This window comes from Pieris napi, chromosome 7 (genome assembly GCF_905475465.1).
Source record: "Pieris napi chromosome 7, ilPieNapi1.2, whole genome shotgun sequence".
NCBI lineage: Eukaryota > Metazoa > Arthropoda > Insecta > Lepidoptera > Pieridae > Pieris > Pieris napi.
In genome coordinates, this window is record NC_062240.1 from 2,610,627 (window position 1) to 2,622,680 (window position 12,054).

The 12,054-nt window shown below is 33.6% G+C and overlaps 1 protein-coding gene across 1 annotated transcript in view; it reads right to left on the bottom strand.

The window, feature by feature from the left end:
• LOC125050880 (WD repeat and FYVE domain-containing protein 3) overlaps positions 1-11,585 on the bottom strand; it is a 54,962-nt gene extending 43,377 nt beyond the window's left edge. The window contains exons 1-14 of the mRNA XM_047650943.1: positions 11,103-11,585; positions 10,733-10,978; positions 10,184-10,342; positions 9,607-9,799; positions 9,200-9,264; positions 8,055-8,176; positions 7,900-7,938; positions 6,502-6,703; positions 4,692-5,011; positions 3,833-4,221; positions 3,082-3,251; positions 2,552-2,719; positions 1,504-1,649; positions 552-708 (exon numbers count right to left, since the gene is read on the bottom strand). Coding sequence (XP_047506899.1) covers positions 552-708; positions 1,504-1,649; positions 2,552-2,719; positions 3,082-3,251; positions 3,833-4,221; positions 4,692-5,011; positions 6,502-6,703; positions 7,900-7,938; positions 8,055-8,176; positions 9,200-9,264; positions 9,607-9,799; positions 10,184-10,342; positions 10,733-10,978; positions 11,103-11,294 — 2,568 coding nt within the window. The 5' untranslated portion in view covers positions 11,295-11,585. The remainder of the gene's footprint in view (positions 1-551; positions 709-1,503; positions 1,650-2,551; positions 2,720-3,081; positions 3,252-3,832; positions 4,222-4,691; positions 5,012-6,501; positions 6,704-7,899; positions 7,939-8,054; positions 8,177-9,199; positions 9,265-9,606; positions 9,800-10,183; positions 10,343-10,732; positions 10,979-11,102) is intronic.
• Between the last annotated feature and the right edge of the window lie 469 nt (positions 11,586-12,054).

Genomic DNA, 12,054 nt, shown 5'->3' on the forward strand with positions numbered 1-12,054 from the left:
AGATTGTAACTTGTGCTATAGAATTGTGGTGTTTTAATAATAAAAAAAATACGTGTGGCACTCGGGTACTGCCGCGGTAAAGCTATTGCATAGCATTTTTTATCAACTTATGCAGTTATAATTATTTATTTATTTTTTATTTATGCCGTATTTGTTTTTCTTTGATATTAATTCCAGTTTTTTCTTTGATATTCAATCTACCACTCTACCAGACTCAGACTAAATCGCCTTTATAGTCTGTCTCACTCTAACGCGTACCGGCTGCACCGGCCGCGCCCCTTCTACGTCACCGATCTCGTCAGAGAGATGGGAATGCGCAGTATGCGTTCTGTCCTACTCTAACGCGTATTTGCCGCACCTATTACGTCATCGTGTGTTAGGTTTTTTCGTTACGGAATTTCGTTATGCAATAGCTTAATAAAAGACAACTCACAAATTAAGTCTCAAAAAATTCGTTATTATCAATCAACCATTAGTTAAATATAGAAATCCTAATGTGTCAGTGATCCTAAAGTTCGAAGTTTGTATATGTGTATTTAAGAATCAAATACCTCATTAATAGCCGAGCTCTGTCGAGTCAAACTTGGCGATTTAACATTGAGTAATCCAAAAAACGATGGTTTGTCGAAGCAATCCAGGGCAACGTCGTAAAGTAACCTCAACACTATACTGGCGTGAATGAACTCCGCCGGGACTTTCTCAGGAAATCTGCAAGTAAATGTAACTTGATTGGCTCATGTGTTAATATGTGAGCACTATGTATACACATAATACTATAGTTATGTACTGTTTTGTTTTTTATAACATATTTCAATTAAAACCTAATTGAAATAAATGATTATCTTTGACTTGACTTCATAATGACTCAAAATCATCTTTATCTCATTAAGGTGTATTTTATATTACACAAGCATTTTCAATCGATATATGTAAAATATTATAATAGTAAAAAAAAACTACGAATTAAATAAAAAAGGTTTATGACCACTTTCAAAAATTAAACGTAATTCTAAGTATGCTGGTGGTAATAGCGGGAGAGTTGGCCGCCCTGGGGTCATTGCAATGGACTGCATGTGTTTACATGATAAAAAATTGTTTGTTACGGTGGCGTGGGGGGGGGGGGTAATTTTATAATTATATGATCAAATAATACTTTAAAGCTACTAATCTAATATTAAGGACAATATTGTAACTAACACAATAATAATCATATAGACTTATATTTATCTTAAATAAATAAAAAATTATCATCACTATAAAATATAAAATAATTTTTTTGCCGCGCACCACCGCCATGTGGACTCTGCCCGTCTAAGAATTTCCGGACCAATACGACTTAGGGTCCTTCAAATCGTACCCAATTCATAAAAGGCTGGCATCACACTCGCTCGCCTTCTGGCATTGAGAGCGTCAATGGGCGGCGGTATCAATCCACATATTCATAAAAGAACTATGTATCAAGTATTTTTAAGTTAAGTCGTAAGAAGCCAAGTTCAATCTTACGTGGTCTCCAATATATTGCTGGTAAAGATCTCATGAAAGACTTCATACAGCTCTTGGTCTCCCGCTTCAGTGTCATTCAGAAGCTCAGTATCATTGGTGAAGCATCCCAGCAGTCTTATCGTTTCATATAGAGTTGTCATACAGATCTGAAATTTTGAAAATAAACAATTGTCTTAAGTCTCGCGTATTATAGAGATTTGCTTCTTGAATTTTGTGGAATATCCATTGCACTCCCTTTGGCCTGTATAAGAAATACCTGGACCCCTCTGACGCAACACCATTATAAAAGAAAGCGGACAATAGACATCGACAGCTTTGATTGGATACCTCATATCAGGCCGGTCAAATCCTCAAATCAGTAATAAGTCTAAAATATAGATTATTGATCGTGCTCCTCATATCAGGCCAATTCAATTGTCATATTTAATTAAATTCAATAATTGTAATAGTTTGATTAAATTAATTTAAATATATTTGTTTTTTTTTGTGATTCACCGCTGTCCCTCACTTAATTTATTCGTAAATATTGTTAAGAACTAAGCCAGCCAAGCTAAATATAAATCAACAAACAAGGGTATGTTTGATTGATTGGCGTTAATAATACAATTTCAAAGAAAAAACTTCTTAACCGGATTAAAGTTATGTATTATTATAAATTTACAATTATTTAACATAATTTTAAAATTAATTTAATACAATTTCATTGGCTTGGGATTCGCCATTATCAAACTCGAGTTACTTTGGATATATTATCTTGCTACAGCACAATTTTATTGAAAATACGTTGTTGCGAAATATGTTCTCTTATTAAACTAAAGATTGAATTGCCAAACGTAATATTAGTTTAAATTTTAACTTCATCTGATATACATCCACACGACATATTTTTAAACATAACACACTCATAAAATCCGTATATCAAGAGCCAGTCTTTCACTTTATTTTATTTCTTTGTTTGAACGTATTATTTACGTAAAAGAGTTACTCACTTAATAAACACATTAAGATATAATATATTACTTAATTTGGTACATTTGCGAACCCTTACCTCGTGGTGAAAGAACTTGGCATTGGCAGGTTCGAAGCGCATTGCTGTTGTGATAGTATAAAACACCACATGTATGAGATGCAACATATCTCGAGACAGCAGAGTGCCTCCTTTTAATCTTCCTTCTAACGACACTAACACGCTCGTCACGTAAACGAAACCGCTCACCTAAAATTATTCGTATTTTTACTATTGAAATCGAAAGAGCAGTGTTGGCCTAGTGGCCTCAGCGTGCGACTCTCATATCTGAGGTCGTAGGTTCGATCCCTGGCTGTGCACCTATGGACTTTCTTTCTATGTGCGCATTCAACATTTGCTCGAACGGTGAAGGAAAACATCGTGGGGAAACCGACATGTCTTAGACCCAAAAAGTCGACGGCGTGTGTCCGGGAGCGTTCAAGTATTACGTTACGCAATTTTTGGAGATTATTTTCTTTTTTCGAAAATTTAATTATTTTTTATTTCATGACACATGATACCAATATAGTGGCGAAGCGTTTAAACTAAATTATGCTATTGAGTAAAAATACCTTTCTAAAAATAGTTCTCGTCCGATGAGAGTCCCTCAGACAAACCAGTAATGCCTTCAGAATGTGCAGTTTAAGTCTATATGCGTCGTTTGGCGCCGCGTGCATCCCGCTTAACAACATTGACATGTCTTCTTCTCCCGAACCACTCACTATCAACTCTCTTACCACACCTTAAATAGAGGAAGAAGAGTACAAATTATGTTATGTCTAAAATCTGACAAAATACTTTTTGTACTAATAAATTTGACAAAGGACGGAATGATACGCTTACGTACGTACACGTACAAGGTCGGAGTGATGTTCGAAAGAGATAAAGGGCAAGCACGTCCTAGAATTGTGCGAAAAGGATAAAACACCAGCTACTCATTACCACTCATGCCCAGAAAGCAAATAAAAAGGATTAATTTTTTGAAGAGTTCTTCGACGTTTCTATCCGATCCCTCAAACTCAAAATATCTTTATTAATATAGGTAAACAAGTCCATTTATGAACGTCAAAAAAAAAAGTTAAATTAATTGTAAATTTACATTAACTACCAGTTCGCAAGTCAAGGGCGTAGAGCGGGCAAGAAGAATTGGCAAGAAACTTTCCGCCACTCTTTTTAATCGCTAAGTTTTGAGTCACAGCCTCATCTCGTAACAATATTTATTTTATACTCGTTTCTTAGTTAAACACCAAATAAACACAAAACTAAAATGTCATTGAAGTAACAAAACACTTGACTGAGACCGAATTCGCAGAAAAAACTCACCTAAAGCTTTCGTCCTACACGTTTCATAGACGACCATTCCGTGCACACATTTAGCGCCACCACAATCCCGAAACACGTTGCAATTGTTCACATTCCCATTCAAGAGGGCAGTTAAACCCTCCATTACCAATTCCCCTAACTCCTCTTCCTGACTGTCAACGTTAGGGTCTCTGATCAAGGAATCCTGTCTCGATTGACGCTTTTTCCTTTCTGGAGCCTTTGGGGATTCACTTGCGCTTCTATCGGATTCTTTCTGTTCTCTTTTCTCTTCCAATTCCTCTTCTAGTATTTGTTTATCTTTAAGGTATACCGCGTAACGTGTTAGACACGTTACGAACACTTCTAACATACCGACCTCTCGGTACACGTCCTTGAAAATTGCGTTGTGCCTGCGAATGCATTATTTATTTACCAAAATACATAAAAAATTGTATGACTGTTTCAAGTAATTTGCTTAAGTATGGAATATCTCAATAATTTCTTGAATATTTTAATAATTTCTTAAAACAAAAAATAAACAGTTGATTCTGTAATTTCGAATTAATAAAAATTTAAGTGACACATTTTATGAGGATTAATCTAACACACATCTTCTTTATGTAACATAAGTAAGTGGCCTCATCTGACGTAAAGTGATACGATGGACAGATACCAGAGGGCTGACAAGTGCGTTGCCGGCCTTTTAAGAAAAACTAAATAAAAACCAATTACATCTAATCCAGATTTTTATTATATAAATGATCACGTATCTTTAGACTTCCTCACGATATTTTAGCCCACACCAAACGAGGTGCGCAGTCGGGTTACACACGACCCCTAACCACAACTAAGTTCAAACAAAATAAATCGTATTACTTACTTGAGAATATTTAACAATGTCTTGATACAAAGAATGCTGCAGCTTCTCGATCTATTCGCTTTCAACAACAGCGACAAGGAAATCAACTCTTTGCATGGCACGAAGTTCAGTTGGAAAACGATAAATTCAAGCAACTCGAAAAATTTCTCTTGTATCTCAGCGTTTTTCGTGTGAATCCTCTCTGAGAATTGACTGAGTGTGTTTTGATTTTCCAGTATGAAATAATTGGCGTTGTCCGCGTGGTATACGCTCGAGATGGCGTCTAGGATCGTACAACAGAGAGCCGGTGAATTTGATTTTAAGAAGACGGACTGTAGTACCTGTTATAGAAAGTAAAATGTTATTTTTTTTTGTTTATTTATTGTATACATCATAAAAAAAGGGTGCGTGTACTTATGTACGCGCGTAAGAAGTTATACTTCTTTGGCATTATTAAAAATAGTTTTTGATTGCATGCAAATAATTAGTTACAATTAAATAATCAGACTTGAAAATGAGTCATTATAGTCAATAAAGTTCAGTTTACATTTGAAAAATTAAATAAAATATTTATTATTATTCTCTTACATTAAGTGTAACATAAATTCTATTATTATTCGAATGTTGTGTTTAAATTATGTCCAATGCCGTAGCATCTTCCGTGGGCTAATTCTGTTAATTTTGTGTCACGGTGCGCGCGCATCGTAAAATTTCACTATCATCAATTTTTCATAACGCGCCTAAAGAAGTATAACTTCAAAAATAAGTTTACAATAGCGACGTGGAAACATAATCTAGACATAGTTTTTCCGGCCAACAGGACGCAGAACTAATTTAAATGAAATCAATAATATAACGCATAATAAGACGGTATATTATGAAGCAAATACACATTAAAGCAATGCAAGAAACCTGTTCCCGACGACAATTCATATTCGATTACAAGGTTTCTACATACTGATTAATATAATTTATTTTTATGCATAATTATTGTTTGTTTTATTATTTTTCAATCGTTGTTTGTAATTCTCCCTAGAAAGATATTAGAGCGACTCATGACCATGTGTCCCCAACCAATCCCTATTAAATGCGCCAAAACTTGTAATTCAGGGTAATTTTTCGGTAGAGTAATTTTTTCACAGTGGGGTCCGAAGGAAAAAAAAAGTTATGATTTGAGAATTTTTTATATCGTATAACTTAATATTATCTTCAATACACTCAATAAACAACTATAAATAGTATGTCTAACGCAAGGAATCATCAGTACCAATCTAGTGGATATTATGAAAAATATATAGGTGTAGATTTTTTCGGATTTTAATAAGAATTAAAAGTCAAAGTAAAAAAAGTCAATTTCTTATGAGAAAAGTAAATTTCTTCTATAGAGACCTCCCGTAGAACAATTTTTTGCAGCTGATGACCTGATTTCTTTTTATTTTATATAATAAATGAGCCTACGGAACGCTCAAAGGGCAGTCATCGCAGCCCATGGACACCCAGTTTAGTGGGTGCGTTGCCGGCCATTAAGGGAGGAGTACACTCTAACTTTGAATAGTTGGAGGTCGTATCTTTCAGGGAAGACCCCCACCGGGATTCGATTCCACATTTGCTAGTTCGCAAATGAAAGTGCCTTGTGAAACGGACTGTAGAAGACGTCCAGCCATCACGGTTCTATTGAATATTATATCTTTTATTTTTTGATTTATCATATTATGTACTTGCAAAAAAATATTACTTAAAGGTTCATAAACTCTTACAACAATGCCTAGCGCTCTATTGTTTTAATAACTGCGCAATTTCTTGCAAAAACAAGTTGCTGCTAACATCATACCTGAAAGGCCTGAACATTCCTCACAGCCTGTCCGGGCGTAGAAGGCTGTGGCAGAACAAAGCCTTGAAGCTGAAATAGTTCAGTGTTGGCTCTGGTGGGACGCAGCTCGGAGAAGCCACAAGCACATAGCGAGGATATCATCAGAACAAGATTCCTCAGCGCCGCTTTTGCTTCCGTACCACTTACACGTTCCTCTTCCAACCTATCACACAATATAAGAGTGACATAACGGACTGTTAAAACGCCTAAATATTGCTTTCCTAGCGTTTACAGAAAAGTATATTAACTTTAAAATTCGTATTAAACACTATACATAGTCATTTAGGTTACAAATTAGTCGTGCAGACCTCGCAGACTAAATTTCCATTCAAGAAGCAATTGACATTGTACCAATAAATCTTTGATGTTTTTATATATATATTTTTATTTTTAGTACATAATTAATGTACTTTAAAGTTCAGTGTCGTATTTTTTTATAAATTAAAGTTGGGTTGTCTGGAAGAAACTTCTTTTCAGTTAGACCGCCTATTTACATTCTTTGCCTTCAATTATGTTATTTTCCTCTGTTTTTTTTTTAAATTGTGATGAAAGTAAAGTATTATTATTGAAATTGATTTACGTTTAAAATATTTTTTCACGATTTCACTGTTATTGATGGTTGCTATTTTGTCATTTCTATTTTGAAGGGAGCACTTCTTGGAGCACTTAAGATTCCAAAATGACATTGACACTTCACGCTAAATTCGCTAAGCTGATCCTGTCAACTTCATCTGTATAAGTGCTTTGGAAGGTAACACAACGATTTACGTTAACCAACTTTAAAGTATGGATGCTATCAGCTGTATGTATCTTTTGAATGTATGTATACAAATTTCTTAAACTCAAACTCAAAATATCTTTATTCAAGTTGGTAACCAAGTACACTTTTGAATCGTCAAGTTAAATTAATCGTAAATTTACATTTACTACCAGTTCGCAAGTCAAGGGCGTAGAGCGGGTAAGAAGAACTGGCAAGAAACTTTCCGCCACTCTTTTTAATCGCCAAGTATTGTCATACAAATTGTTTGAACTGGAGCAAATCAATCCCAAGGATTAGGATCATTGAAGTAGTCCTCAAATTTATAAAAAGCTTTGTTGATTAATTTTCGTTTAACGAGGGCTTTGAATTTATTTAGTGATAATTCTCTAATTTCGCTTGGGAGTTTGTTGTAAAAACGAATACAATTTCCATATAAGGAGTGGTTTATCTTTTGGAGCCTGGTTGGTCGTACACTCAAATTAGTTCTATTTCGCGTTTTTTAATGACTTTGTAAAATGTGCATCGATTATAAAACCTATTATTCTATTTAATTAATTAAACATAAAATCAAATAAACAAAAAAAATAAAATATGCTTACCCTGACGTCAAATAATCAGGTACATCTTGTCTCTCATGTCTGTGACAATAATAAATGAAACACTTGAAAACAAAAAATAAGTTCTAAGCAAAGTAATAATAGCCTAAAGCTACATGCAGCAACTAAAATACAATTCCAATATTAAAAATACATACTTTAATAGAAATTCTGAAAGGAAGAGGTATCCTTGACACGAACGAAAGTCATCTAACAATAACTGACTGACGTCACTGGAGTCCTTCAGAAAACAGAATACGGCAACGAACATTTCGACCACCTAAAAAATATATTTTATCAAAAATATTATCTAAAGATTGTATTGTGTAACTCTACCTAACTCAAAAACTTATGCATCGATTTCAATTCTTTCATTGGAACGCTATATTATACGGGAGCGTTCAAGTATTACGTCACGCAATTTTTGGAGATTATTGGTCCCCCCCATGTAACGCGCCGTAACATTTTTCTGTACTTAACCCAACCCCCCTTTACTGTACCCATGTATAGTAAAACGTTTCGTGACCACCCAGTGACTCTTTATACATAAAAGTTACCATTATGTGGTGTAAAGTACTGGCTAGTCGAAAATAATATTAACGCGTAATTAAATCCCCGCCCCGCATCGTAACGTTTTACAAAAGGACCTTCCCAAAATTCGTTTCGTAATACTTGAACGCTCCCTACCTTAGTAACATAGCCTATGTATATAATCTCCAAAATTTTAAAATAAATGTCCAGCCAGTGGTTCTGGAGTTAGATAATCAATACTACTTGCCGTACTTGTTAATTAATACAGATAATAATAGGTAACAAATAGTTACATTAATCTTAATGACTATTAGTACAAACTCAATATAGATAGAATATAAAAGAAAAAAAAAGGGTGCGTGTACTTATGTACGCGCGTAAGAAGTTATACTTCTTTGGCATTCATAAATATAGTTTTTGATTGCATGCAAATAATTATTTACAATTAAATAATCAAAGAGTCATTATAGTCAATAAAGTTCAGTTTACATTTGAAAAATTAAATATTTATTATTATTCGAATGTTGTTTTTAAATTATGTCCAATGCCGTAGCATCTTCCGTGGGCAACTTCATTCTGTTAATTTTGTGTCACGGTGCGCGCGCACCTAAAATTTCACTCTCATAAATTTTTCATAACGCGCCTAAAGAAGTATAACTTCAAAAATCTAATATACAAACTCAAGCTATTTAGACATTATGGCTTTAGACACACAGATACAATGACATTTCTTTCTTTTCTCATAGTATGGTACAGTTTAAAGGTTACTGACCTCTAGGGGTGTTAGTTCCGGTATTTTTTGCATGTTTTCTATACACAATCCAACGCATCCTTTATCTGAAAAATCACAAAAGTTTTATGAGGTTCTACAGATTATTATATATAAGTCATATTTGTATTATTGAGTTAGTCTCAATAAGTTTGTTTACATAGTACCATGACATGTTTACACTCGCATGTTCAAATATATTTCAGTATATTGTTACCTGGAAGACACCTGAAGTTAGCGATAAGCCCGCCCATTAACTGTCTATTGTTCCACTTTTTTTGAGTTGTATTTTTAACTACTAACTTCTAATATCAGGTTTACAATTTGAAGCTTTTTTCAATTTTTTTGTATAACTGCACTACTATGTCTGAGCAACAAAGTATTTAATTATCTTTCTCATCAATACTTACTATGAATATATTGTACCACAGATTGTGTTAAGCCATGTCGAGATAAAGTCATCAAGACCTCAGCAGCAGATTTCCTCCACATCATATTATGTGGAGCGCACCACGACGTGATTGCTGAGAAGAGTAGACTCAGGTCGTCCTTCCTTGCCAATTCCTCACAAGGAAATGGGTGGCTACACAATCTCACTAACACCTAAATATAGCAATAGGTTAATAAGTGCCACTAATCTCTCGTCCATGCAACAATTCAACTCAATTCAACAACACCACAATTCTGAGTCTGCTTCACTGATATTTGTAAGGCACAAGTGGTCAACAACCATTCTAAGCCACTAGATGCAGCACCATGGGTTGTAAAATTTCAATATTTTAAAGAATTTTAACTATGTAATAATTTTTTTTGAAGATTTTCTAATAAAAAATAAAGTTTTTTTTATTAAATCAAAAAAATATTACAGAATTTTAAGCTCTGCTATTCTTAGCTAAAACAATATTGGATTGCTTCACATTTGTGATAGTTATAAAGTTAACTAAAAGATATCATAAATTAGCCTCATATAAATCAAGTTCAAAGTACCTGAACAAATATCTTTTGCAATAATATTCTTCTTTCTCTTGGTGTAAATTCACTAGCATCATCATGTACATCTGCCTCTGATTCTGGTATTTCAGGGAGATCAAAAAACAAGTATAGACACTTCACCAAAGTTGAGGGTATTGCGGCTGTTGTCATCACCTACACAAGAGATATTATACATTTAACTATTAAATATAAACTAAGGATATACATATGTATAGATTTTTCATAAATAAATACAAGGAAAAAAACTTATATAATAAATATCAGCAAACAAAAAAAAAACATTTCTGTATAATATATTATTATTATAATTTTATCCCATTAGTGTTGAATATACTTATACAACTATGACGTTACACTATAAAGCTAAAAATATAATGCATAGTAATAATAACTTATAGAAATAATGTACCACATGAATCTGACATATTAATGCTAATTGATACTCAACACTTAAACATATCTATAAGTTCTGTATAATAATATACATAATATGTATTATTAGTATTTAATTAAAAATTTTATGAAATAAAATTGAATCAGTACCTGTATTAAAGATTGATCACCCGCAGCTAAAAGATTTAATGTTGACAAGAGCATCCATCCATTACTAGATTCTTCAGAATTTTCTATTTCCAGAAATTTTGCAATAGCACAACTAGCTGCTTCAGTACTTTGATTGCTGGCTCTTTTTCTTATTTCTGAGACCATTAGCTTTGATACTTGTTGACAAAATGATAGAATATCCCAAAATTTTTCATTCATTTCTGTTGAAGGACTAGCTCCAAACACCTACAATGCAACACAATTTTCCTTATTCATTTCGATAAAATGCACTAACAATGTATATTACAAGTTAAAACCTTAAAGTTTAAGTTATTAAAATGTATAATAAATTAAAATATAGCTGACATACCTTACAGAATAATGGTAGCATGTTGTAAAGTTTATCATCTTTTTCAGCGTCCGTAAGCGGTTGAGGAGGATGGGTGTACTCTGCAAACAACTTTTTCAAGTGCATCAAACCAAGCTGGATGTGAGAGCTCGCAGCTTCGGGCTCCGCCGATGTTGAGGCGGACGACCCACGCAATTTGCGCATCAAATTCATTTTCGCTGGTGGACTACAGCAACATAGTTCTAATCACTTACTACTGTTTTCCATGACAATGAAACATAATATTCAGCTATTTTACAAAATTACTAATTATACAGTATCAATTACATTTTTTCCAAGCTATATAAATTACACATAAAATACTAAAGTATTAATAAATAAATATTTTGATGGTAGCTTAGTTTATAAAGGATCCTAATGAATTTTTCATAATTTAAACTTAGCAATTCGCTAAAACGCAAGAAAATCGGAAAACAGCAATCGCGTATGCAAATTGCAGTTTTAATTTGTTATGTCAAATTCTCAAAAGTCTAATGTCAAAATTACCCGCAGAAAATAATGAACAAATGTCACATTTTATACCGGTTCTATAATATGTCGCGTCTCGGTAAAATCCTCAAGATGTCACTTTAACATATTTATACATATAATAAAGTAAAATATTTTGATAGAATAGCACACAAGTATAAAGTATAATATTATTAACTGTGTAGGATAATAACAATATAATAATTATCATTAAAAACGGATAAATAAAAAGTATTACTTTGTGCTTGTCCGAGCGAGGTGAGACGAGCTAACGTTCTCACACAAGGGATCAAAGATATCACATTCGGCCCCTTGTCATCGTCCTTGCGAAGCCTGTTGGCTCCAAAATGGCTGGAATATTGATGGAGGCAAGAGAGCTGAGAGACGTGACATAATATGAAGTCGTAGAGCTCGGTGTGGCGAAAAAATTACCTGCACTCTTTTG